The sequence below is a fragment of the Podarcis gaigeae genome (genome assembly GCF_964106915.1).
Source record: "Podarcis gaigeae genome assembly, chromosome: 2".
Classification (NCBI taxonomy): domain Eukaryota; kingdom Metazoa; phylum Chordata; class Lepidosauria; order Squamata; family Lacertidae; genus Podarcis; species Podarcis gaigeae.
Window position 1 is genome coordinate 40,321,862 of NC_139679.1, and position 27,067 is coordinate 40,348,928.

The window sequence follows — 27,067 nt, forward strand, 5'->3', positions numbered from 1 at the left end:
AATCTTGGTGTTTGTGGAATATACATGCAGCATGTTTGACTTGCAAAACAACGTTGCAGTGTACCCCGCTTCTGTTCAGGGTCCCAGACAGCCAGTCATTCCTTTTACAGTTGTACCTCTGGTTACGAAATTAATTCGTTCCGGAGGTCCGCTCTTAACCTGAAACCGTTACTCACCTGAGGTACCACTTTAGCTAATGGGGCCTCCCACTGCCACTGCAATTCCAGCACACAATTTCTGTTCTCATCCTGAGGTAAAGTTCTTAACCCGAGGTACTATTTCCGGGTTAGTGGAGTCTGTAACCTGAAGTGTTTGTAACCTGAGGTGTTTTTAACCTGAGGTACCGCTGTACTAGATTACTCCATTGCATTCCACACCCTTTCTGATTTGTCTCTCCCACCAACAGCCAGCCACATTTTATGACTACAAGGTAGGCTCAATCACCATTGGGTCATTTTTTGGTTTCTACTCTTAGATTTACCCCCTAAAAATCTTTGCACTCATGAAGACCTTGGGATTCCTGCAAGTCAGGTGATCCCTTGCTCCTGAGTGCAGATGGCACAGTTGTAGCTACAGAAAGAGGAATTCCCTGATATACAAGACTCCAAGTTTTTAGAAACCATAAACATTGCAGCAATATATTAAATCAAAGATCCAGACTAGAATCCAATAGTATTTATCAGCTTCTCTACTGATTTTCATATCAGTCAACCTTGAGGCCAGACTGACTTCAATTTGGTGATATTGCTTGATGGATCTTTCACATCTGTCATGAAAATCGGGTTTAAAGACTGTAGAGGGCAATAAGCTGAGATATGAATGAGCCTTGTGCACTCACATGCAACTACTTCACTCTTGACTACTACACAAGTAGGCCATTCAAACTGAGAACCCATGGTTAACACCTTCAGAACAAGCCAGGATATGGAGTCATCCTGGCTCTGTGTACCCTGCTTGTTCCAAAGCCATTAACCATAGTTTTCTACTTCATAATGCTATATTTAACTGAATACTTCAGACTTAATCCTCATGTAATGGGAGGGCTGAAGTTGCTACGTGTGGGGCCACAAGGCTTGTTTATAAGTTGGCCGAGATAACACAGCCTATGTGTAATGTATCAAGTTAGCAACTCTTCAGCAGTATTAGCAGGAAAGGCAGATCTTCCATCTACCACTTAATCAAACATGCAGATGGTGCCATCAGAAAGTTAATAAGGGATTCTGATTTTATTTTTTTTTAAAAAATCTATTTCTATTACATTTAATAATATTTTTATTATGAATTATACCCCGTCCATCTGGCTGGGTTTTCCCGGCCACTCTGGGCGGCTTATAGTGCATATAAAAACATAGTAAAACATCAAACATTAAAAACTTCCTGATACAGGACTGCTTTCAGATGTCTTCTAGAAGTTGTGTAGTTCTTTATCCCCTTGACATCTGCTGGGAGGGCGTTCCACAGGGAGGGCGCCACTGCTGAGAAGGCCTTCTGCCTGGTTCCCTATAACTTCACTTCTCAGAGTGAGGGAACCATCAGAAGACCCTCGGAGGAGGACCTCAGTGTCCAGGCTGAGCTATAGGCTCCTTCAGGTATACAGGTATTTATATGCATGAGCAGCTCCTTCAGATATGTGAACATTCCTATGTTATAATTTTCAGTCACATGTTCTGTATACATGGAGGAGTGAAGCAGCTACCTGGGGAGCCACAAGGCTATAAGAAACTGATCTTAGCATACCTACTTCCATCTCAGAAGCAAACACTGCTACATCCATGTTCAATTTGTTTGCATTATATTGACTAAATAAATAAAAATTGAAACAGTGCTACCAAAGAGGTCTTCAATCATTTTCTTCTCTTTCCTTTTTTTTAAAACAATAAGATATATCTATGTGTTTTCCTCTGCAATCCAAATCTTGCTGTAATACTCTGTATCTCTCTGTTTATCCTGCATTAACAAGAAATGGGATTACCACTAATTATCAAGCAACTTTTTCAGTTCTTCACAGTATTCATATTCTTTATTGGGCCTTTATTTTTTGCCTGTCAGAACATGCCCAGGTCTGCCTAAATACATTCTTACAGAGACAAAAGTGTTTCCGGTGCATATCAACTCCAGGGAAAAATACTACTTTAGACCTTGCCTTACTCAGAAAGCCTTGTCACAATAGATGTTTTATTTCTAAATGGCATGTGTTTGCATAAGGAAAACCTCCTCATATTGTTGTCTGATGGGGTGGCAGCGTGGCCCAAATGCTGGTGCAGACTTGTAATTACAAAAGGAAAAAGGTCTAGAAGGTTATTCAAACCAAACCCTCTTGTGAAAAGGAGACAAAGAAAAAAGTCAAGGATGTAGAACAAGCTTTTTCCTTACGCTGTAGCATAGATTCACCAAAACTTACAGAAGAAGAGACTGTTGAATTTGTAACCATTTAAAACTAGCAGTGACAATGGCCGGATTCCAACTAAAACCATAGTTTTAGCAAGATGAAAACGAACCTACGCAAACCTCAAGCTTTCATATTATCCTCTCCCATCTCCTTCAAGGAGATCAAGTTTTAAACTTTCAATTGAACCACAGTTAATGCTACATCCAAAGCTTAAACAGTGGTTTCAAACAATCCATGGTTAAGATAAATCACAGTTCGTTGAGTTCAAATGACACATCAAGCTACAGTTGATAAAAAAAATGGAAGCAAAATCTTCTGAACTCCATCTTGTGGCCCTAACACAGCCCAATGGTTGTTTATGCTCATTCTTATAATAGTAAACCATGGGTAGGCAAACTAAGGCCCAGGGGCCGGATACAGCCCAATCACCTTCTAAATCCGGCCCGCAGATGGTCCGGGAATCAGTGTGTTTTTACATGAGTAGAAGGTGTCCTTTTATTTAACATGCATCTCTGGGTTATTTGTGGGGCATAGGAATTCTTTCATATATTTTTCCCCAAAATATAGTCTGGCCCCCCACAAGGTCTGATGGTACCACCCTGGTACCTTCCAAATGCTTTGGACTACAACTCTCGCCTTTCCTAACCAATAGCCATGCTATCTGAGGCGGATGGGTGTTGGAAGATCGAGGAACACAGGCACAGCTTTAAAAGAAATTAAGGGGAGGAAGTGGTCTTGCACATTGCTTTTTTGACACCCCAAAATTAGGAAGTCATCAGACAACTGTGCAGTGGAACAATAGAGTAACAGATGAATGTAGTAAAAATGAACTTTTCAGTACTTCAGCTTTATGACACTTTGCTGTACAGAAAACTTAAAAAAAATCATTTCCAAGATCCGTATTGTGCAAGTGGAAAAACTGCATTTCCACATAAACAATAGATACAATCTGCTTAAAACTAGATAGACTTATTTTTCAATAATTTCCTTAACGGATAATATATGAAAACAAGACTGACTACTACAAATTCATTATGCAGAATAGCGCAATCAGTTAGAAAACAAGGTAAAAAAAACCTAGGCACATATGTACAACTGAGACACTTGTGAACTAGAGAGTTGGGCAGCAAAAATCCCAAACTGACAGAGAGCTTTCTGAACACAATGCTAATGAATGAGATTATGTAACGTTAAACAAATTTGCAACACTAACCAAACCATTTTAGCTCAGTAGTAGCAAAACCAAATTTGATTGAGCTAAGAATGTTTGTCAATATCTGCCTATTGGGCAACTAAGTTAGCCCAGCACAAAGTATACAAAATGGATGGCAGGGACAAACTTCAAAAGCAGAGTGTATACCATACACTCAATCAGCAAACAAAAAGCACTTCAAACCAGCTCTCTTTCCCTCTATACTCTGCTTTTCATGAATGAAACTCTATTGTTTAAAGCCACAGGCTACCACGATAAGGGCTGTCACATGGAAGTTAGAGCAAACTTGTTTTCTACCGCTCCAGAGGGTAGGACCTGAACTGACGCTTCAATTTACAAGAAAGGGCATTCCAACTAAACATCAGGAAGAACTTTCTGACATTCAGGGTTGTTTGACAATGAAATGGGCTCCCTCAGAAGGTGGTGGACTCTTCTTCCTTGGAGGTTTTTAAGCAAAGGTTGGATGGCTATCTGTCTCTTTATTTGAGATTCCTACATTGCAGGGGGTAGGACTAGATGATTCTCAGGGTCCCTTTCAACTCTACAGCTCTATGATTTAAAAACAAAAATACTTTTGACATATTTAACATATACACACAAAAAATAATACTCTTCTCCATGTAAATCACACATTACTCTTCTACAATAAATTATAAAGATGCTAAAAATACAATCACAATCTGAATCCCCCACCCCCATCCCAAAGCTTTTTGGAATCTACCTTGTATTTTCTTTGCTACTTTGATGATCAGCAAGTCTTTATCTGCAAGCAAGGTACATATCATGTCCAGGGTGGGTCTGTTTGACACATACTGGAAGATACAAGTGAGGAATGTGTGCCTAGGGTGCTCACGTAAGGGGAAACTACATTGGTAATGAGAGACATCCTCAATCTGGCCAAACTCAGAAATGCAGACTTTGCTGAGTTCGTATGTTATTAAACCTCCCATCCAATAAAGCAAACAGCCAAAATGTAAGGATCATTTTCGTACACACTGCTGATGAAGCAGAAGGATCCATTGCACAACTCTTTTGCGCCTTGTTCCACTGTGTAATGCTGCCTCTGAATGACATAACATCATATGACTCCTCAGTCTTGCAACAGAAAACTGTGGTAAGAGAACTGTAACCCTCCCAATAGTTCAGCTTCCTAAACAGGCCAAAGAGGAAGTATATTGTCATTGCTCATGCAACTATACTTACCTACCCCAGCTTTATATTAACAGAATGAATGCTGAAGTAGAGAACAGTGAAAACAGAGCAACAAACAAAAGAAGATAAAGAAAAACATGGCACACCCAGTAAAAGAAAGCAAAGGCACAGATCAGCAATGAATTGCCTGCCCAAACCAAACACACATACCGCTGATTTAGCAGCAACCACAGTCGAAGACACCTGCAGGGCCATGAAAAAACGATGCATTTGTTCAATTTCCATCCCCAGTAACATCTCACTATTATGCAACATGTCCAAACAAGTGAAATCAGACTGGGCAGAATATGAGCTCAATATAAACTATAAGATCTATATTTTACTAGCAAGAAAAAATTGCACCCATTAGACTATTTTTAAAGCTTCGTCATCTGTGGGCCTCTCTAACCAGGCTGCTTGCCAAATTATGTATGGTAATCTTGTGGTATGGATTAATGCCTAAAAATTAGACTCAAGCCATTCTGTTTTTGTTGTTTTCATTCTAGTTCAAAGAAAATGATTATTATACATCTGGCCCCATCCCCTTATGGCTTCACATCTTTCCCTTATGGTTTTTTTAACAGAACATCACATCAAGAATGAAACAAGTGCCAAGCAATTTCACTTAGTAGTTATTTTAAAACTATGAAACTGAAAACAAAAATTAAATGCAACATTGCTTTCCCTCACATGAGCCATGCAATAGCAAAATAAGTTCTTCAGAATGACTTCCTTTCATATGCCTAAGCAAAGCAGCAATTTGATATCTGTAGCAGAACCAGTGCAGCAGGGTTGTTAAGTTGCAGACTAACAATATCTAACCCTTGTGCAACCTCTTGGCTTATAGGTAATATTTTATTCCACATTCAATTTCAATTTCTGACACGCCCCTTCACCACCTGCCCCAGGAGGCGTTACAGCCATTTACATATTAAAATCAGTTTATAATACGTTATAGACAAGAGGTGGGTCGTTAAAAAAACAGAATCAAAGAACACTCCTATTTACAGTGCTATCTCTTTATCATGGATGCTTCTGTAGGACAATTTCAGTCTACCAAATATGGACCTTTAATACCATAAAACTTATTCAACATTAGTAGGTGGGTCTACTTAGCCATTACTACCTTCCCCCTCAGCAATAAAAATGCTTCGCTTTTATCTTTTCCTAATCCAGCTCTAGAGGTGCTCTGACTGTACACCAAGCATAGGCAAACTCGGCCCTCCAGATGTTTGGGGACTACAACTCCCATCATCCCTAGCTAACAGGACTAGTGGTCAGGGATTATGGGAGTTGTAGTCCCAAAATATCTGTAGGGCCGAGTTTGCCTATGCCTGCTGTACACCATCCCTTCAAGAGTGAAGAGTCCTCCAAAAAGCAGCTTTGTGTCAACAATGAAGAAAAGTTATAGAACTTCTGAAGAGTCCAACTTGACTTTGCAGAAAGCATCAGACGAATTAAGGAGTTATTCTACATTGCAGGTACATATATGCATGGGGGTATAAAAAGTGAGATGAGAAGGAAACAAAATACAGAAAATTATAGACAATTATAATTAGGTACTTAACAGTGTTAATTCACAAAGCAGTTTTTTATGAGCAATATATTCTGGGTCACTCAACCATCTGATACAGGTTTAGAGGGATGCAGGGAAGGAGAGAATGGCTGAAATTTGCAACCTGCCACTTTTGTTTTATGGATACCTTACTGTCACAGCTGAGTGACACTGTTGGATACAACCCAATTGTTACTATTGTTACAATCTGTTCGCATTTTCACAAATGCGATGGATGAGTCATTAATTCTGTTTTCATTAGCTACAGTGGTCATTTACTTGTTTAATTTATTGCTTTTTTGCAATAGATAAAGCTTTTAGATCAGGTCACATATAGAATTTTCAGGAAATATAAACAAACAAGTAAGGTACTTGAGTAAAAACTTCCAGAAACATTTCCTTAAAATTTGCTAGATTAAGGAGTACCAATTGCAATCAAAACCGCTATAACATTTCCAAAGCCTTCCTGTTAAAACAAGCTACATGCCTCACTGTTAAAAGAAAATGACAGAGAAATACTCACACTTTCTGGATGCTGAATAGCAGCTTCCCACTGCAGTCTTATTCTCTGGGGCATCATCACATCATCCTGTAATAAATGGCACACTGTAACTATATGTGAAAGAGGGCCCACCACTGTTCTCAAACAATAACTAGAGATGGTTGCCAGATTAACTGGTCACTTTACTAGCCCAAGTACAAAACTATAAAATACACAATTGGCTGCAACTACTGGAGGGATTCCAGATACCACTTTATTTCAATAGTTTATGCATGGCTACCAGGGTAGTAAATTTAGCCCCCAAAAGAAAATTAACATAAATTAGAACTGGAAGGGAAAATCCAGACTTTTTACAGTAGACAAAAAGTGAAACTGTTACCATTTTATACAATAAACCAAACCACATTTCAGAATTTCCTACCCACGGCAGAGCCTAAGTGTTCAAAAATATACTATTACTATGTCTTGCTATTTATGTATAACTATTGATGTGTAAAACACTTTAGAATCATTTTCCTAGCAACTCTAGCAAGAGTTATGTGAGGGAGATGGTTATACTTCTGAGTTTATACTTGGGGAACTAAGGCTAAAAGAAAGGCTTCATTAGGATTTGAACCAAAGTATCACTGAAACCACTGACTATACTACAGTGGTACCTCAGGTTACATACACGTCAGGTTACATATGCTTCAGGTTACAGACTCCGCTAACCCAGAAATAGTACCTCAGGTTAAGAACTTTGCTTCAGGATGAGAACAGAAATCGTGCTCCGGTGGCGCGGCGACGGCAGGAGGCCCCATTAGCTAAAGTGGTGCTTCAGGTTAAGAACAGTTTCAGGTTAAGAACAAACCTCCAGAACAAATTGAGTACTTAACCCAAAGTACCACTGTATATTGTAGCCATTGTGGCTGTTGGATGGAGTCCACACGCTTCCACTTGTATCTGCCTGTTTAGGTATTTGTAAGTTATATCAACGCTAGCATATAGACTGATCATCATATCAACAACTCATTCAAGAAGCCATATTTAAACTGAGGCTGAAGAGCCAGTGGTATTGGCCGAGCATAGGGCTCCTCTAGACCCCTTCAGAGCCATCATCTTATTATGAGCCTCAAGAATCAGACATGATCTACTGATTCTACAAGTTTCGAGTACATGGTGGCAGGCCAAGAGGGTCAAATTCTTGACTGTACTACTTCAGCCTGTAGGCGGGAGGTTATTTTTATGAATGCTACTACACGTTGTTTTTCAGTTTGTTAAACTAAAACATTAGTGAGCAAAGCTATGGTGAAGTGGTATAGTCCAGAATTCAACCACCTTGTGGACTGGGTCTGGTTTCTAGCTTTAAAAAGCCTTTTAAAAATTAGGCCCAGGATATCCAATAGACCTCTTGCACCCATATCAGCCTGCCCACACATTCAGATGCACAAGAGAGGCCTTCTATGTGTGTCCATCTCACAGATCAGCAAGCTTGGTAACCTTACAACTTGTGAACGCCATGCGAGTGGATCTTCGACAGGCTCCCACGCTTCAAGCCTTTCCTTAAAGATGTAACTTTTTCCAATGGGCTAATTGGTGATTGATGCTTTATGTCCTGGATTGTGGTTTGCTACTGCTGTGGGAAGTGTTTTAATTTGCTGTGAAAGCTTTTTTATTGGCTATTCTCCGGGGTCAGTTGATAGTTGTTGTTATTTTATAATTTTTATTGTTGTAAGACACCTTGGACAGAGACTACCCACATAAACTGCCTAATTTTTTTAAACCAAACTAAACAAAACAAAATACCCTTCTGCCCTGTGCCCCCCATAGCACCTATGAAGTTTCTAACAAGTCTCCCGTTAACGCATTGCAGCCGTTCACTCCTATTTGCCTCTGTCCCAGCTTGCACATGGGCAAATATTTGAAGTGCATAAAGGGGAGAACTCTCCTAAAACCTCTGCTGCCACTGCCATTTGAGGGAGGGGGTGGAGTGCTTTGCCTATGGGGAAAGCAATTAAGGTGCATAGTCAGGGGATCACAAGGATTAGGAGCTTCAATTGGGAACATTAAGAAACCCTTGGTCCAAGACTGAGCAACTAGTTCCCCCTCCCTGTTCTAGGAACCTGAAGCCACCCTAACACTACAGTTTATCCAAAAATGGTAACAAGGTTGGGAAACAAATCTGTGCCAGTAGCTACATACAATTAATCTACCTTGAGGTAAAACAAAAAACTTGAAAGTAAACCATACAGCTTATCAGTTGCTGAAACCTGGTGACAAGAGTCATAAGACCTTTTTCATACATTTGTCAAGTTCCTAACCAGAGAATAATGGTTTTTTCAAAGACATGTCAGGAAGAAAATGGTCAACTGAGCACACACCTAGACAACATATAGAAGTACGTAAAATGAATTGCAGTGGCATGAATAAAGTAGGCATACAACAGAATTAGTGCATCTTTTTGCAGCATTAGTTTAGAAGAAATGAACTACTCCAACCCCACTTTATAATCACTAACCTAAAACGTAATCATCAGATTGCTCTTATTCAACTATGCTAATAGTTGAAATCAATACAACACAGCTATAAACTGATATACGTTTTAGAAGCTGTGGGATGTAATCACGGCCAGTTAGATTTTGGGGGGTTTCCCTTGCTGAAGTTCTCTAGGCATATTTTTTTTGTCCTTTTTCAACCCCTTCCACAATATTCCATCTCTAGCTGAAGCAATTTCAATTTTTTAACTGCTTAGGAATATTTCTGTGTCTGCTTTGTTTGGGTCTTATAGAAAAATTACATAAAGACAAGCTATAACTTGTTCATTATACTTCCTGTTTGTTTTCCTACTACTGAGAGCCAGTGTGCTGTACTGGTTTGAGTGCAAACCAGGACCTGAAAACCAGAGTCCAAATTCCCACTCAGTAACGAAGCACACTAGATGAACTTGGGCAAGTCACTGCCTAACCCACCTCACGGGGTGGTCGTGGTGATTAAATGCAGAGGGGGGAAACAATGTATGCTACTTGAGCTCCTTGGAGATGTCAGTGGGATATAAATGCAATAATGAATGAATAGCTCATCTTGAATAAAGTAGGAAGTAGGATTACACATTGCAACAATCCAGTTGTTTTTGCTATAGTGCCCTCCATGATTTTATTTGCAGGGGAGCTACTGGAAAAGATGCAATACCTTAGCTTGCTGTATGCAAGCTTGTGTTGGCACAGATACAACTGGATTTTTCTTTTATATGAGGGACTTCATTGCTTTTTATTCCTAGCAGGAACTATGGCAGTGAAATTGAAATATTTCCACTTGCTCTATGAATAGCAGATTTCCAACTGTTCACATCTCTGCTAAAGTTAGAATGATAATCCTACAATTTTGAATGAAAAGATTAAATGAGGAACTGTCTCATTGACCCACCTAGACACTTTTCTTGCAGGGACTGTGCTCAAATGTACTCAGCATTGTTTCTTTGATTAACTTGCGGGTGATTTCTTTTTTGGGGGGAAGGAATCCGCTTTACACAGATGCAAGCAATAAATGAATGAATTTCTTAACCCCAGTACTGCACTGGAAATGTGTGTGCTGATCTGTTGATCTGATCCAGAAGCCCTGCACGTGTGCATATGGTTTCCTATCTCCAACAGCTTCTGCATTCATTTCAATAGTGCATTCATTTGCATGTGAGATCTTCTACCTCAGTTCAAACAAATGGGGAAACAACAGACACATAAGATCTAAGTACGCATTTGAGGGTCAACAGATTCTTAGATTTGAGCAAGTTTGCTTAGTTATGCACATCTGCTCAAGTTCTTATACAGCTGTTTTCATTATTATATTTAAAGTGCCTATACCTATTTAAACTTTCTTTCCTTCTTTTTCTCTTTTCTGGAGATGTTCCAGCATCCAACACTAAAGGTAGAATAGCTTTTTCTGTCCAAAGTGTTCAAATAAATGTTTATTTCCAACAAAAGGGGACAGTCTCTATTGGCATGAACATAGAATAGATGGTTTACTGTTCAGAGCCTTTGATTTTATGCCCAATAAAATCTTTATGATCTACAGTAAAATTCAGTCTGGAAAAATATTCATTAGGTAGTCTCTGTGTCTTCACACACACACACACACACACACACACACACACACATATTCTCCTTGCATGCTTGTTTAGCAGAAGAAATGTAAATTACCACAATGTTTTAAAAATTATTTTGCAAAGCAACTTGAAAATCTGATGTGTTGATAAACAACATTTGTTTTCTGTGTCTTTTTCTGTGTTTAACATAACAGAAATTCCTGAAATTTATACACATCCATGAATTACTTGGTATTCTCATTGGAATCAATTTCTCGCTGCTATGCAGTAACTGCTGAAAAACAGATGTTACCAGCTGTGTGCGCTAACATTATCTGTGACTGCTCCTATATACCTCTTTTGATTCTTGGTTTCAGTTCACCAATTCAGTATCCAATTATTCAGAATACCATGTTGGTGTCAGTCATGTGAAATACTCTTGATTACTGCCAAGACACTGACTTTCAGAAAATGTTGTACTTGTACATTCAGGTATGTTATAGGCTGAAAAAAAAAATGTGTTGCTTCTATTTTTCTAGTATACCAGACATGCAAGAAAAATCTATTGATGGGTGATGGACCCCCCCCCCCCGCCCTCATGGAATGTCCTAATTCAGTTAGAAACACACACACACATTTGGAGGGTGGGATTGAGGCAGGGGATTGCTCAGCAATATTTGACAAAAGCACGTTTTATTGAGATTAACATCCTAGGAACTGCTGTGGTTCTGAATTTATTTATTCATTGGTCCAAGATACTGATGGGGAAGGAAAACTTTTTCTTAAAAAAAAATCCAGACCCACCTTTGCCATGTGTTTTGGTTTACCAGTATGTTTCCTATTCCACCTTGTATTTAGTGGCAGTTCAGTGTGGGTGGGGGCAGATTTCCAGAGGCCACACTGCTACAGTATAAAGTCCCCACAATTGCATGTAGAGTTGGCTATGTGTGGCCCCTGCCAACTAGGTTAAGCTCAGTGTTACCACTACTGCAAATCCTTAGATTTCTCAGAGATACAGGAAGCTACCACCTCATGCAACTCTACAAGATGATACATGATAAGCTTTTGTGGGTTGGGGCCTCCTGAATTCATCCTAACATTTGTTGTTGAGAGGCATTAAAGAGGAACTAAATATAAGCCTCTTCTTCCTGCACTGCAAGCAAATTTATATGCTTTACTTCTACAGATTAATAATTTAAAAAATCCTGAATAAATCTTATCACTTCATTAAAATTGTCATTTAATCTCACAAAAGGTGACTGATGAGCCACTGCACCTCTTCAGACAAGAGAAACCCCATTCAAAAATCTGCCAGAGCTACAGCACTACAGTTTCTTGGCCCCACCAGAGGACAGTGGCAGCTAGCAGGGAGATGGGGGCTGAAAAGCTGACTAGAGGAGGAAAGACAGCTGGTTTGAAGTGCTTTTTTATTTGCTGATTGCGTGTATGATGTATGTAAGCTATTTCCACTTGTCACAAGATCACTTCTGATTTTTCTGTACAAAATAAGTCAGTCAAAGATTTTTTTTGGGGGGTGAACTGAGGGTTTGTGGTTAGATGCCACATAGTTTCACTTTCTGTGAGAAGGGGACAATTCCTACTTAATCATCCTAGCATAACAAATTGGTCTCTATATATTGAAAGTGCTCTGCCTTGACTGTAAAGGGAACATCTAAACTGATAGTAGGGTTAAGTTTTGCAGAATTTGAGGGCTAGTCTCTTGTGGAAGTAGGTAAGCCCGATACAAATACATGCCTTCTTTCCTGAAGGTGGATGTAGACCAACAACATAAAAACATCTGGCCTTGTTTAGAAATCCCTGCTGGCTTTTCATGTAAAACAGATATCTTCTTCTTGCAACAAATTGCTTACCTGCTCAGAAAGGACTTTGGAGGACAGAAGCATGTCTGTTATTATCAAATTCCTGTAATTCTGGATTATTTGGAGTGCATGTTATGAAATTTATTTCGTGGCATAGTGGTTGCTTATAATGACCCATTTGACAGTAGAATATTTGAATTTTCTTTATTCTGTTTTCATGCCATCAGGTCTAAGAAAAATGGCACATCAAGTAAAACAATTCCTATTATCCAATTAGAAGTACCAGCTAGGTTGCAGATTTAAAACGTGTGTGCCCCTTAAACTTCCAATACAGTGGTACCTCGGGTTAAGTACTTAATTCGTTCTGGAGGTCCGTTCTTAACCTGAAAATGTTCTTAACCTGAAGCACCACTTTAGCTAATGGGGCCTCCTGCTGCTGCCATGCCACCGAAGCACGATTTCTGTTCTTATCCTGAAGCAAAGTTCTTAACCCGAGGTACTATTTCTGGGCTAGCGGAGTCTGTAACCTGAAGCATATGTAACCCAAGGTACCACTGTATCTCAACGGCTAAGAAAATGTCCAGATACGGCAGCAGAGTTTTATAAGGTGGAATGCTTATTAAATTTAAAAAGTACCACATCACCATAACCACATGAGAGAGTTTTATACCAAATTATGGAAAACCATTAGCACAAAATGATAAAAAGGAAATGGACAATTAAACATTTTGTTTCAGGTAGAAAATACATTTGGCAAATTTTTTTGAAAAATACTTACAGAATCCAGAAAGCACAGATAAGTCCCCGAGCTCTGATCTATTGCATGATTTTTAGCAAAGCCCACTGTAGATAAAGCAAAGTTACAAAAGAGTGCATGAGCATCATTGCAATTTGCAATCTAAGTTTTTCTACTCAAAAACACACTAGGTGACATTAAAGTTCCTTGCCACATTTCAGAATTGCAGCCCACAGTAAACAAGCCATAATGGATGCTTGAGTTGCACACCCATGACAAATTCTATTCTTTCCTTCCTGGATACCTCTTCACGTATATGAACATTATGAATATATAGCCTTGAACTTCACAAAGAAATGATAACTAAACCTCTGTGGTGCAATGGGTCAGTGTGTGTCTGGCTGTTAACCAGAAAGTTGGTGGTTTGAGCCCACCCAGGGATGGATGTGCTAGGATTCCTGCATTGAAGGGGCTGGACTAGAACACCCTTCCAACTCTACAATTCTATGATTCTAGGAAATCATTTAAATTAAAACTCAACCATTCAAAGTTCTATGACTGCCGTAACTAAATTAAAATGACTGGAAAACACAGTAAAACCTTACAAGACCTGGACATGTTTACTGGAAAGTAAAGCAGGTCTGGGCATGTTGAATGAACAGAACCAATAGCTCGGAATAATTATCTCCTGAGGAATAAAATGAATAGACTAAAATTGAACAACTAATCCTGCCACAGAGCAGTAACTGTTCCAGCAGGATCAGTTGTGTAATCAAGTTTGTCTCTCTCTCTCTCTCTCCCCATCCCAAGCATATAATGTTTCAAATAATTGTCTGATTATAGCAAGGAAGGCTAAAAGGATGCTATGATTAAGGGCACATTCAAAGGTCATAAAATCAGTCATGGATGATTCTTATAAGGAAGCTTGTGGGGTCGCCACTGTGATGAAAGGTAGCCAGAAATTTAGATTCATTGTCATTTAAATCACTTGCCCAACACTCAATAAGTAGCTTGATCCATAAGTTACTGCTTTTACACATCACAAAATCAGTCATAAATGCTGACTTGAGTCATTCGGATTTCATAATATATGAATGCTGGAGAACATTTGGTTACTCATGTGACAGGCAAAGTTTAAGGATATGCTTTAAAAAAAAATTTTAAGTCAAAACAATCTTACAAATATTTTAAAAGGTCAGCACTTAAATGTATATATGGGTAACAAGCTGGTGAGGTAAGTGGGTCAGAGGAGAAACAATCTTGTTTGTTTGTTTGTTCGTTCAAGTACAAATAGTTTAGAAGTAAGCTTAATTAAAAACAAGACACCCAAAGTTTTGGTAGTTAGCTAGTCATAAAATGCCCTTTTGACATCAGTACAATTATAGGATTTCCAAAAGATTTTATTCCGCATGGAAACTGGATTATTTAAACAACTGGTCTAAGGCAATGAATTTTGTTTGGCATAAGCAAAGAATTCGCTGCAATATTGCTATACTGATGAGACTCAAATGTCTGTGCCAAGGCTTTGCATTTTGCAAGGCCTGCTTACTTAGCAAAAAGAGCCTGTTACCATGGTCACAGGAGGGGGGAAAACTAAGACCCCGTGAGATATTAACATTCCTCACTCTTGGAAAGAAGTTGTTTTGTGTTAGTTTCTTTAAAGCCACTGACCCCTCTCTTTTGTGGGGGGAGGTTTCCCTTTTGTTTTCCTTTTTCCTTTTCCATGGCAGAAAAGAATCAGAAATGAATCTTAATCCAGGGTAAACAATCCAGGACGTGAAGACTGTCACATTTGTTTCGTTATTGGGGCTGCTTGTTTCAAAGGAAGTACTCCCTACAAGTTTTAACTACTCTTAACCACAGGAAAGTAAATCACTAAGGACAAAGGGGTCACAAAGATTTCCATCTAAACTGGCTGCCCAAATGTAAATACAAACGAGCTGCTCCACACTGGAAAATGATTACTGCATGGCAACCTGCTTTTAAAGGTATATAGTTTGAAGAAAATACACCTTTCCTAACCCAATTTACCAATGACTGGGAAAATTCAGAAGCCATAGGTTTTTTCCCTTCCTGTGTCTATGCATTTTTTCATATAATAAAATGTACTTTTTAAAAGTAAAAACTAAGACTCCCAAACCCTAGCACTTTGCCAATCATATGCATATTAACCTGGAAACCAAATGTCAAATAATTATTTTGGTTTTTTTAGAATTGTCAGTATTTTCCCCAAGTCTATGGTTGTTTTTTTAAATGTTACACAGCTTCCAAAAGAGGCTCGGGCTTTAATGAGTGTCTAAAGAACAGTTTGATGCTTCTGGAGTAGCCACCATGTAACAATCCATAAACTTGAGGAATTGTTGGTAAATACAAGGAACAGTTACAGAAAATGAGGGGGCCACATCTGATGGAGGAAATCAACTACGCGGAAAGAACAGCAGGCTTCACTCAGGTCATCATGTATTTACTTTCATGTGAAAATGTTTCGAACTGGGATGCAATACCACAAAGGGTGCAAATATTGCTACTGGTATTCTAACAGGAAGAAGCAAATCCCTTCCCTCCATGTTATCCTCACCATATGGGTTTGGCTGAGAGGCACTGACTGGCCCAAAGTCACCTCATGAGCATCCATGACAGAGTGGGAGTTTGAACCCTGTTCTCCCAGATCCCAGTTCAGTATTTGCCAATTATTATACCACACTGGCTGGCTAGCTTACTCTCTGAGCTTGTTTAAGACTGCAGGCTTTTCCACACTTACCTTTTGCTCTGCTCTTTCCAGGCAGAGGTCTGCACTTTAATGCTTCGTGTCTAAGCGACTGGTTTCCCCCCTTGCCACGAAGCTTTCCCAGTGAAAATCCAATCTTTAAAACTGACTCAGAACAAACATCAGTTCAGGTTTTCTGCAGATTGATGTTTGCTCCAATTGTGCTTTAAAGAGCAGGTTTTTGTGGGGAAAGCTCTAGAGCAAAAAAGGGGTGCTTAAACACAGAGCTTTAAATCTTGGACCATGCCTGGAATGAGTGGAGGAAAGGTAAGTGTGGATAAGCCCTCAGTCTAGCATTGCTAGTTGTTGGAAAAACATTCAAGCTTGCTTTGTCTGAATTAAAGTCTAGGCTTCACTTTGAGCTATCCAAGGTGCTACCCACCTTCCTTTCTTTGCCTTTTGGACTTTGACCTCTGCATTACCCGACCTTGTTTATCTGGATTTACCTTCTGCTTACCATGACCTTGTCTCACTGGAATTTGACCTAACTTTGTTTCCTGGATCTGAAACAGGTGCTAACAGTATATGACTTGGTCTTCCTGGACTCTGCAACTAGCACAAGGCCCCACTTCAGCCAGAAGCCCAACCCCCAGGTGAGCCCATCATCCCTCTAGGAGATTCTTGGTTAGGCAAATGCACCCTTTGCCCCTTAGCTTGTGTTTGTTGGGAAAGAGATAATGGGAAGAGGCTTGGAAATCTTAGTTGACCCATTTCCAGTTTACAACTAGAAAAATGTTGGAAGGGGGTTAGCACACAGTTGAGAAGCAGTAGAGGGGAAAGACAATGCTATGAGGTCAAAACATAGAGATCAAAATTTGAGAAAGAAAGAGAGGTTGAGCGGAGGAGGAGCAGGAAAGTGGTAGGCAGCAAAGATGTTAAATGTCACCTTTCCAAAGAGTCCCTCTCTCAGAGTTTCTTTTTCCGTAAAAGCACAGTCCATCAGGGGTACATTGCACATATTTGCATGTAAATTGTACTTTCCCTCTTTTTATGTAAGAGTCAAATTATAAGTTTTTACAGTTTAAATATGCATTTCCCCCTTTTTCCATTACTTGCAACTTCAAAATAAGCATGATTAGGAATAAATTATAGATATCAATGGGGAAAAACAACAACGGGATTATATTACAGAGATGATTTTATGTTTAACAAGATAAGGTAGGAAAACACAAACTAAAACTTCCTAAATAAAAGTATATGAAAAAAAATATTCTGGAAAACAAAGAAAGCATTTCCTAAATTAATTTCATCATCTTCCTCCTTCGCTCTTAGATTCCCTCTTGCTCATAACACCAACATGCTATCCTTTTTCACCATCTCACAGAGAAAGGACAGCAAGCTTTAAAACTCAAACGTTTACAGTTCACATCTCACTGAGCTGATCTTCATTCTGGAGTGGTCACACTTGGCAATTCAACTCGAATCCATTACTTTCCAGCCTATTACAACAATTCCAGAGCTATTTATTTTGGCTTGGATCACAATTTAACCTCATTTGTGCTTTTTCAGTCTAGCACATAACAAACCTGGCTTTTTCCCAGTCTGCAGCAAAGGTGATGGCTCTCTCTCAATCCACACAACATTTATTTCCTGGCCATCTCTAAGCTAAGTTATTCTTTGCCTCTTAAACGTGTATTGAAAAACTGACTAGAGAACTGAGGAAAACTGGTGTGAATTTCCAACAATATAAGATACGGTGAATCTAACTATTTTCTTTTGCCAACAGAGTCATGATGATTTACAATGTGATTCTAAACCCATTAAACAGAAGTCCCATTGATTTTCAGTGGGACTTATTTTTTCTGCATACAGCACAATCCTATGCACGCTTGCTTAGAAATAAGTCCAACTGTGTTCAATGGGGCTTACTCCCTCATAAGAGTTGTTAAGATTGCAGCAACAGTATACTTAGTATTAGGCCAAATTCTGTCTTGGCACATAAAAGAAAACCTCAGCAACCTCAAAAAGAGAGTTACTTCTGACAGTTATTAAGGAAGAGTCTTGGTCTTAACGTGGATGCACTGACAAACAGAATGTTCTAGAATGCTATGCAACACGTGGGAAGCTGTTATGCAGGAAACTAAGTTATCCCACTGTCCTGAATAGGCACCTACCTCCTCGTGGCTGAGATGAATCATTTTCTCCAAGTACCATCTGAATGCCTGCTTCTTCCAATAGAACCTTCCACTTTTTTAATATATTTCCTGAATTGTCCTGTTTAGAAATATTGACACTGAGTAGGTATAATGTTTAAAAGTTAAACATTTAATTCCCCACATTTCTTTCCCACATCTTATTGCTACGTGTGAGAAGAGATAAGGTCACTGCAAAGTCACAGCCGAGTCATCATACTGCTTTTAAACTGCACTTTTATGAGTATTTTCCCACAATCTGCCCACCAATGACATCTTCCAGTGCTTTTCAGGCACACTTGGACATCATCAGGAGTTTCTGGAAGGCTCTGCTGAGGAGCACAACTTCCTCTTCTCTGAAGAGAAGCGATCAGGTAGGCATGGAGTCTCAAGAAAAGCACACAGACCCCTGTGGGCTGCTGGGTGGCAAAAGAGGAAGACAGATCAAGGAGGAAGGGTTGCACACAAAGACCAAACCCAGCTGCAAGGTACCTCAGCCTCAGTCTTTTCCTTATCTCACTACTACCCCGGAGCTTTCAGAGCTCAAACTGATTGCAGAAGAGCTGGCTGGAGCTACAGTACTGCACCCAAGCTCAACATATGGCACTAACAAGATGGCACCAAGACATGGGGATGTAGAGAGAACAGAACTCCTTTCAAAAGCCAGAGCAAAATGAAATGATTGTCCCCTCTTCCATTTTAATCCAGCTCAACTCCTGAAAGTCCCTTTGCAAAACAGCCAGTTTTGATACAACAATTAGGCTACATCAGGGAGAGAGCCCTTTTCTTTCCCACAAACTAAGGAATTGGGAGCAGGAGGAAGAAGAAGGGGAAGGGTCTGACTGGGAGTATGTCTGTGTGTGTTAAAGGTGTGAGTTTTCATCTCTGACAGCACACACTATAGGGACTGACCACCCCCACTCCAATCCACTTTGGAAGGTGGGCCCCTGACAGCATTCCAGCAGGGTAATACAGCTCTCACCCCCCAAAAGGTCCCCCACCCCAGGTGAAATAAACACAGTAAAAACACATTCCTGGAATTGGTATTCAAATGATAATTGTGCAGTAGAACTGGAACAGTAAACTGACAGGTACGTACCATACTAGCGTCGTTAAAAACAGATAGTTCCATGGAACCTTGGAAATCTTGCTCCAGAACAGACTTCAGACATTCATCCAGCCAGCACTCAGCATTGTAAACTGGCAGAATTATGGACTACAAGGAGTAAGAACACATGACATAGAATCAGCAAAAATGCACCAACATTTTATTCCCTGCTCCACAAAAAGGTTACTTTCATTATATCCACTAATCAAACACACACAATAGTTTTTGAGCAGGAAACAAAGGACACTGTCGTTTTCTTTCCAAACAGCTTTTTATCCTTCAATATTGCTCTGTTATTTATTGCTGTTATTTTAACAACTAATAAATTGAAATGAAAATTAGTAGGAATTATTATTATTATTATTGAGGAGGAGTTATTATTCCTCCAGATTTTGCTTTCTGCTCCCTAGTATAGTTCCATCTCTCTTCTGAAGCCTCTCTCAGTTCAGTATAGCTTCACTCTATTATAAAGCTGTAGATCTGGCAACATCCTAACCTGACTGTGATTAACCAACAGAAGCCCAATCAAAGCCCAAGCTCTCAAGTGACCTTTCCACTACAGAGGCTTACATCCCATCCCAGCATCCTGGGATAACCTCGGTATCCTGAGATGTGAAAAGTCTGCCCTTCCCACCCCTCCTCTCTTAAAGCAAAGGAAAAATTCCCCTACACAAAACTATACAGTATTGGCATTATGAGCTGTGGATTCTTATATCAGTACACAAGGGACTGGTAACAGTCCCACAACATCTCTAGCACAAAAAGCTATGGTTGCATACACACCATACATTTAAAATATATTTCCCCATCCCACCAAGAATCCTGGAAACTGTACAGTGGTACCTCGGGTTAAGTACTTAATTCATTCCAGAGGTCCGTTCTTAACCTGAAACTGTTCTTAACCTGAAACACCACTTTAGCTAATGGGGCCTGCTGCTGCTGCTGCGCCGCCAGAGCACAATTTCTGTTCTCATCCTGAAGCAAAGTTCTTAACCCGAGGTAATATTTCTGGGTTAGCGGAGTCTGTAACCTGAAGCGTATGTAACCTGAAGCGTGTGTAACCCGAGGTACCACTGTACTCTATCCCTCACAGAGCTACAATTCTCAGCACTCTTAACAAACTACAGTTCCCAAGATTATTTAGGAGGAAATGTGCTTTAAATATGCTTAAAATATATTGTGCATGAAACACTTGTGTTAACTGCTTCAAACCGACTGGCATCATTTCACAGTAACTTTTTCAAATTACATCAACCAAAATCTGCAATTGCTGTCTCACACTTATCAATTACACAGTTCTTTATCAAGAATAGTAAACTAATTCCGTATTTCAGAATCCTCTAGTTTAAATCAGGTTTCATAAGTTCAAAATCTTATTATCCTAATATTATTATAACTGGATGAAGAGATGAACTCCTGTAACCAATAACATTGGAGCAGCATTATCAAGCCATAGCACATATTTGTTATTGGATTGGATTGGATTGATCTTTATTACAGCCATTTGCCCGATACACGACAGTTTCCCATACCAACATATTATACTTAAACCTCCAAATTTAAAATCGCCAAAACTTACAAAAGACAAACAGTAACCGAAGCAAAACAAAAACAAAAACCACCATCATACATTACAATAAATTTGTAACCTATACATCGCCCTCTGCTCATAAATTAATCAAGGATATCAATGGTGATATCGCCTAAAACATAGATCATGGTTTAAAACAATGGTGATATCACCTAAAACATAGGTCATGGTTTAAAGGGGTTATCCGAATCACACAGGAGACCGTTTCTCTTCTTTAGGGATAGGACGCTGATCTGGCAACCATGAGTGATTTTAGGGGGTCATCATCAATTAGTAGATATCTCAGTTTGGCTTCAATCGTATCATCGGCAATTCCCTTAAGATATTGAGCAAGAAACTTGCTCCTGGCCGGTAAGTGAAAAGCACAGTCAAAAATTATGTGATGCAACAATTCCGGTGCCCCACAATTACAATCACATAAGAGCGATATCTGTCCATTGGAGAATCTATTTCTCAGCACGTTCGATGGGAAGGTGTTGAATCTTGCCTTTACAAAGGCATATCTATGAGCTGAGGAAGTTAAGGAATTCAAATAGTTTGGGAGCCTTAAGAGGGGTAATAAACCAAGATTTAGAGGTGAGCAGGTACCATTGCCCAAGACCATTTTCTGCTGCAAGTCCATCTCCTCTAGCTTACAGGTTACTGTTCTTTTAGCTGGGACTATGTCCTGCTCTAGTAATTTGGATGGGGAGATTCCCATTGCCGTTATTTTCAGCTGTAAATATTTTACCCATTGGCTCTGGAAATCATCTCTCCACATACATTGTATCAAGTACAAGTTTGGGAGATTGTGCCATAGAGATAACCAGTGACAAAGTATGTGCTTCCACAGAGCATTTTCCAGGGATACAATATTAAGTTCCATGCGTAGCGCTGTATTACTTACACAGTTGGGCAGTTTCAATATCCCTCTTAAAAACTGATTTTGAATGACCTCCAGGTGAGATAGGTTGGCAAAAGTCCCCCAAATTGAGATGGCATAAGCAATTGTTGGGATCACCTTGGCCTTGAAGACTTTCAACGCCGATGGGATATGAAGGGCCCCATCGGTGAAGAAGAATCGCAAGATCACCAAGGAGGTAGCTTTGGCTCTATTTGTAACATAGGCTACATGGGCCTTCCATCTGAGGTTATGTTGTAACCAAACTCCCAAATATTGGAATCTATAGACTTGTTCAATGACTCTCCCATCAATTCTCCAATTATGGAGTTTCCGGCTCTTTGAGAAAATCAGGATCTTAGATTTTCCATAATTAATTGTAAGGGAATTTGCGTTACAGTATGATCCAAAAAATTTTAGGGCCCTCCTGAGACAAACTCTAGAAAAAGAAAGAATGACTGCGTCATCCGCATATAGTAACAAGGGGCAGCGATAAAGTGCTAGGCGGGGTGCATGAATCTTTTCTTGGGCCTCTATTAGGGGAGTCCTCATGTCACTTATGAACAAATTGAACAGGAGTGGAGCCAATATACAACCCTGTCGGACACCTCTGTTAATGGGAATTGAATTCGTGAGACATATTTGTTATTCAATTATTAACATTTTTTTCTCTCTAAACAATCAGCCACACAGCAAAATGTGGTTTGCTAAAAGGATAAAAATAACTCCACCCCCCCACTTTCATTTTCAGTAAACATTTAAGTTCACTTTCAGTATCTCTGTTTTGCTATGTTCAGGGAAATGTAAGCATGCATGCCCATGTCTTAAGAAATGAGCAGCTAAATCAGGGATGAAGAACCTGTGGTCCCCCAAATGTTGAACTTCCAACAGTGGGGGATTATGGGAAGAGTTTAAATACAACAACATCTGGAAGGTCAAAAGTTCCCCATCCCTGATTATTCCCCTAGGGAAATAATGTATGTGCAAAGGTCTACAAATCTGATTGTCAAGCTCACATGGTAAGCATACCTTCCCCCTGTACTTTAGAGGCACTATGAATATGAAGTCCCCACCCTCCTCCTGATTTTAAGCTGTATATTTAAGTTGTATATGTGCTCAAAGTGGTTCACAGAAAAATCAAAGTCTATATACAGTAATACAATAATTACAAGGCATAGTAAAAATATATATAATCAATGATTAATGGTTCATTTCACATATATCAATGTTTAAGTAAGCATGCAACTTAATAACATGTCATGTCAAAGTATCCATTAAGCAACTCCCTTATAAAGGCTCCTGGGGCTGGAGGGTGAGGCAACACAGGTGAAACCAACCATTTCCTGATGGCAACCACAGAGTTTCTCTCCCCTCGCATTTCTTCCTCTGAAAACAGTTCCTTTAAGAAGGCGCCTAGGTCTAGGGCAGGCATGTCCAACTGGTAAATTGTGATCTACCAGTAGGTCACTGGTAGATCATTGGCTCCCCTCAAAGAAGCTGAACTGTGGCTCCCCTTAAAAAAGCTCAACATTTTACCTCCTCAAACTCAACAACTTTGACCTGAACCCCAAAAAAGGGGGTAGATCACTGCCAGTTTTTAATTGTTGAGTAGATCACAGTCTCTTGGGAGTTGGCCAAGGCAGACAGAAAGGCCAACAGAGCCTCTCACCCCTTATTTAGCAAAACTCTCTAGAAGCTAGCTTAGGGAACATACATCTTCCCAATGAGCATATCATGCTTAAAAGTATGTTTACAATGAGCACCCTTAAGATATCCAGACTTATCTCAGAAATGAGCGTATCTTTTCCACAACATGCTTTTAAACATACACGGTTATTGGAAGCATTCCCAGCAGTCCTTAAGTTCAGGAACGTAAAAGTACGAGCTAACTTAACAGTGCATGCTAATAGCATGTGACAAAACCACAACTATTATTGCTATTTTAAGGAACAAGCTGATTTGGATGGGGAAAGTTTACAACAGAAAAGCAATATGCTGGGAAGCACACTTCTCCACTTCAAGCCAGCCCCTTCTGGAGTGGCTTTCCTTTCAAAACAAGCAAACAAACCACAGCTGACAAGGTTTTGTTATATGCATTTGAATGCACCTTTAGCCCTCAAGATTACACCATCTTGCTTCTCTAGAACAACCCACACAGCTGGGGAAAGGCCTCAAACGATGACTATTACAGTATTATTGTTACTTTTTATTGAATTTGTTAGTCATTTTAACTTGCCCAGGCCAACCCAAAGCCACCTACAACGCAACAAGGGGGGGGGGGAATCCCCCACATAGATACATTAAAACCAAGAGAAAGAAGAAATACATTGAAAACATCCCATCCACTTCCAAAAGGCCACAAATATTTAAAGGCCAAAAGCCTGACAATAGAGTTTTGCCTGGCACCTAACGATATAGCGTATAATGATGGCACCAGGCAAACTTCCCATGGCACCCTCCTAACGTTTTGACCACAAATCCCACCAGCATGGCGTAATGGTCAGAGATGATGAGATTTGTAGTTCAAAACATCTGGAGCGTAGCCCATTAGCTACCCCTGGTAGCATCAGCCTGACAAAAAAAGAGACCTTGTTGCTAAGGATATGTTTGCTGATTCTCTGCAGCAGCTCACATTAACAACCATTCCTGAAGTTGAGTATACAGTATTTAGATTCACCACCCACTGACAAACTTTGCAGATGTACAAAGACAACCGAGAGCGAAAGCAGAACAATATGGAACATACCACCTGAATCTCACTGCTTTCTCTGCCTTCTCTACTGAATGATGAGGCGGACTGTGACTGAAGTCTGTCCGGTAAGTGAGGAGGAGATGGGGCGACTGGACTTTGGCGCTGGGTAAGCCCTGAGCCACCACCAGCACTGGTGCCTTCTTGCAAAATGAGACCCTCAGGTCCCCCAGAGACCCCTTTGGCCATCTCCATCCCTGACCTTTACACACTCAGAAAAAGGAAAAAATGAGGGCCGTGGGAGGGGGGAGCAGTGCACGTGGCATCTCACAGACCAGGACTTCTTTAAAGCTGCTGCAAGGTGGGGCTGCTCAGCACCTTCTGCAAAAAGCAGATGAAGGTGAGAGAGCTGCCAGGTGAAGTTTGAGGGACACGTGGGAAGGTGCTTTTAAAATAGCCCCAGGAGAGAGAGAGAGAGAGAGAGACGTATAAAACAAAGTGCAGAGAGAAGAACTCTGAAAGCCAGGTATAAGGAGGCGAGGAAATGGGTGGAAATTAATAATAATAATAATAATGAAGTGGGGGAAGGAAGCCACACAGAAAAGAGGAAATACAAAGCGGGCAAGCGGGCGGCCAGTGGGCGCAGGGACTCTGCCTTCTTCTGCCCCCCCCACCCCGTCCTGCGCGTGCGCGGAGCTTTCCCGCCTCCCTCTCCCCCGCCGCTTCCGAGGTTCTGCGGGCGCCCAACCGGAGAAGCCGCGCGCGCGCATCCCCGCCTCCTGCTCCTTCCCCTTTCGGAGGAGAAATAGAGGCGGCAACGCCTAGAGCGGCGCTAAGGAGGCGCCACCTGCGATGTTGTTGCCGAACGCGACAGGCGAGCGCGCGAGTCGGGAATGGCGTGGGCTGGGGGGACCCGGGAAGGAGAGCTGATATACATGGGCGGTGGCCGTATTTCTTTTCGACATCATCCTGGCGGGTTAGAGAGAGAGGCACGTGCTCAACGTGCTGGCCATCGTTTCCCTTTTTCCCTACAAAGATGCGCTTGAAAACAACAGCCGCCAAACTCTAAAAGCGCTTTGCACAAGGCGTTGTGGCGTTCGTTCGTTCGGTTTTTTTAAAACGCAGCTGCCCCTCGGGTGACAGGCACTCTGCATATTCAGAGATCCTTTGCGTTTTATTATGATTATTAATATATATTAAACTTGGTCCTTGTTCTAACACGTATGCAAAGAGCATTCTGCACATGTTCAGAGGCACTTGGCTGGAAGTAATTGCATAGCTAATGATCACTATGCTCTATGGCAGCATCTTTGTTGCGAGTCCTGGAAGACCTGATCCTTGCCTTGCAGGCATTTTCCCACCTGGCCTGGGAGGGTGGGGCTCTGAGCTACAGAAGCTACACTGTACAAGTTATATCTGTGCTCAGCCTGAATTCACAGGTTTGTGTGCAGGGCTTTGTGCATTAACACCTGACTACTTAGACGCAGAAACATCAACTCTTAGATACTTTATAATAGGATTTCTAATTATTCTTTCTAGTCTTGTAAGACTATGATTCCAAATCTTGCAAACATGCATGTATTTTCCTTTTATGTATTGTGTTTTCCCTGTTTATGTCATTGACAGAATTTATTGATTTTGTTTGTTACTATGTAATGTTATTTTTCTATTTTTATGAAGTAAACTGCCCTGTGATCCTCGGCTGAAGGGCAGAATAGAATTAAAATAAATAAAAATAACTTGTTGCAATTTGTGTTTGCAGGCGCAAGACTCAAACAAACACAGGGTGGCACACGGCTACACAGCTCAAAATATTGTTTTAGTAAGTCTTTATTATTTAAATTTACTTAAATTTGCTAACTAAACAAATACATAGATAGATTAAAGTTATCTAAAAGTATTTATTGACATTCACATAATGTTGGGTACTATACTAGGTACCTAGTAACTTTATCTGCCTAATAGCTTTTCCACTTCTTCTTTTCGGTAGGAATGCAGCTAAGTGTATTTGCACCCTGTCATAAGTTGTTTGTGCATGCATGTATTTTCTCACACTGGCTATCGGAGAGTAACATTGGCATTTGTTTTTATGACTTTTTACTTTTAGTGTTGGAAACTCTAATGGCGTGGCTGTAATCTTAAACATTACTCATTACTCATTACTTTCAGCAGGAAAATGCCCAGGAGTAAATCTGTTGCAGAATCAGAATTCCCCCACCCCACCCCTTCACTCTGAAGTTGCTGAATTTGTGTGTGATAGTAATGTTAACTGCAAAAAGATAGAAGACAGATTCCAAAGAACCAGCAAACCAGTTCCATGAGTCCAAGCGAGCTTAAACTATGTTTTTTCTAAAACCGCCCACAGCCCCTTGTTACCCTGCATGACAACCTACATATGAAATTGGGGTGGCAGGAGTCCTCAAAAGCATTTTGTGCT

General features: G+C 40.3%; 1 protein-coding gene across 1 annotated transcript in view; it reads right to left on the minus strand.

The window, feature by feature from the left end:
* The window catches only part of B3GNTL1 (UDP-GlcNAc:betaGal beta-1,3-N-acetylglucosaminyltransferase like 1), a 167,617-nt gene extending 142,322 nt beyond the window's left edge, over nt 1-25,295 (minus strand). Inside the window, exons 1-6 of the mRNA XM_083725914.1 lie at nt 24,688-25,295; nt 19,462-19,578; nt 18,345-18,444; nt 13,506-13,570; nt 6,872-6,937; nt 4,965-4,997 (exon numbers count right to left, since the gene is read on the minus strand). Of these exons, the coding sequence (XP_083582040.1) occupies nt 4,965-4,997; nt 6,872-6,937; nt 13,506-13,570; nt 18,345-18,444; nt 19,462-19,578; nt 24,688-24,885 (579 nt within the window). The 5' untranslated portion in view covers nt 24,886-25,295. The remainder of the gene's footprint in view (nt 1-4,964; nt 4,998-6,871; nt 6,938-13,505; nt 13,571-18,344; nt 18,445-19,461; nt 19,579-24,687) is intronic.
* Nucleotides 25,296-27,067: the final 1,772 nt, after the last annotated feature.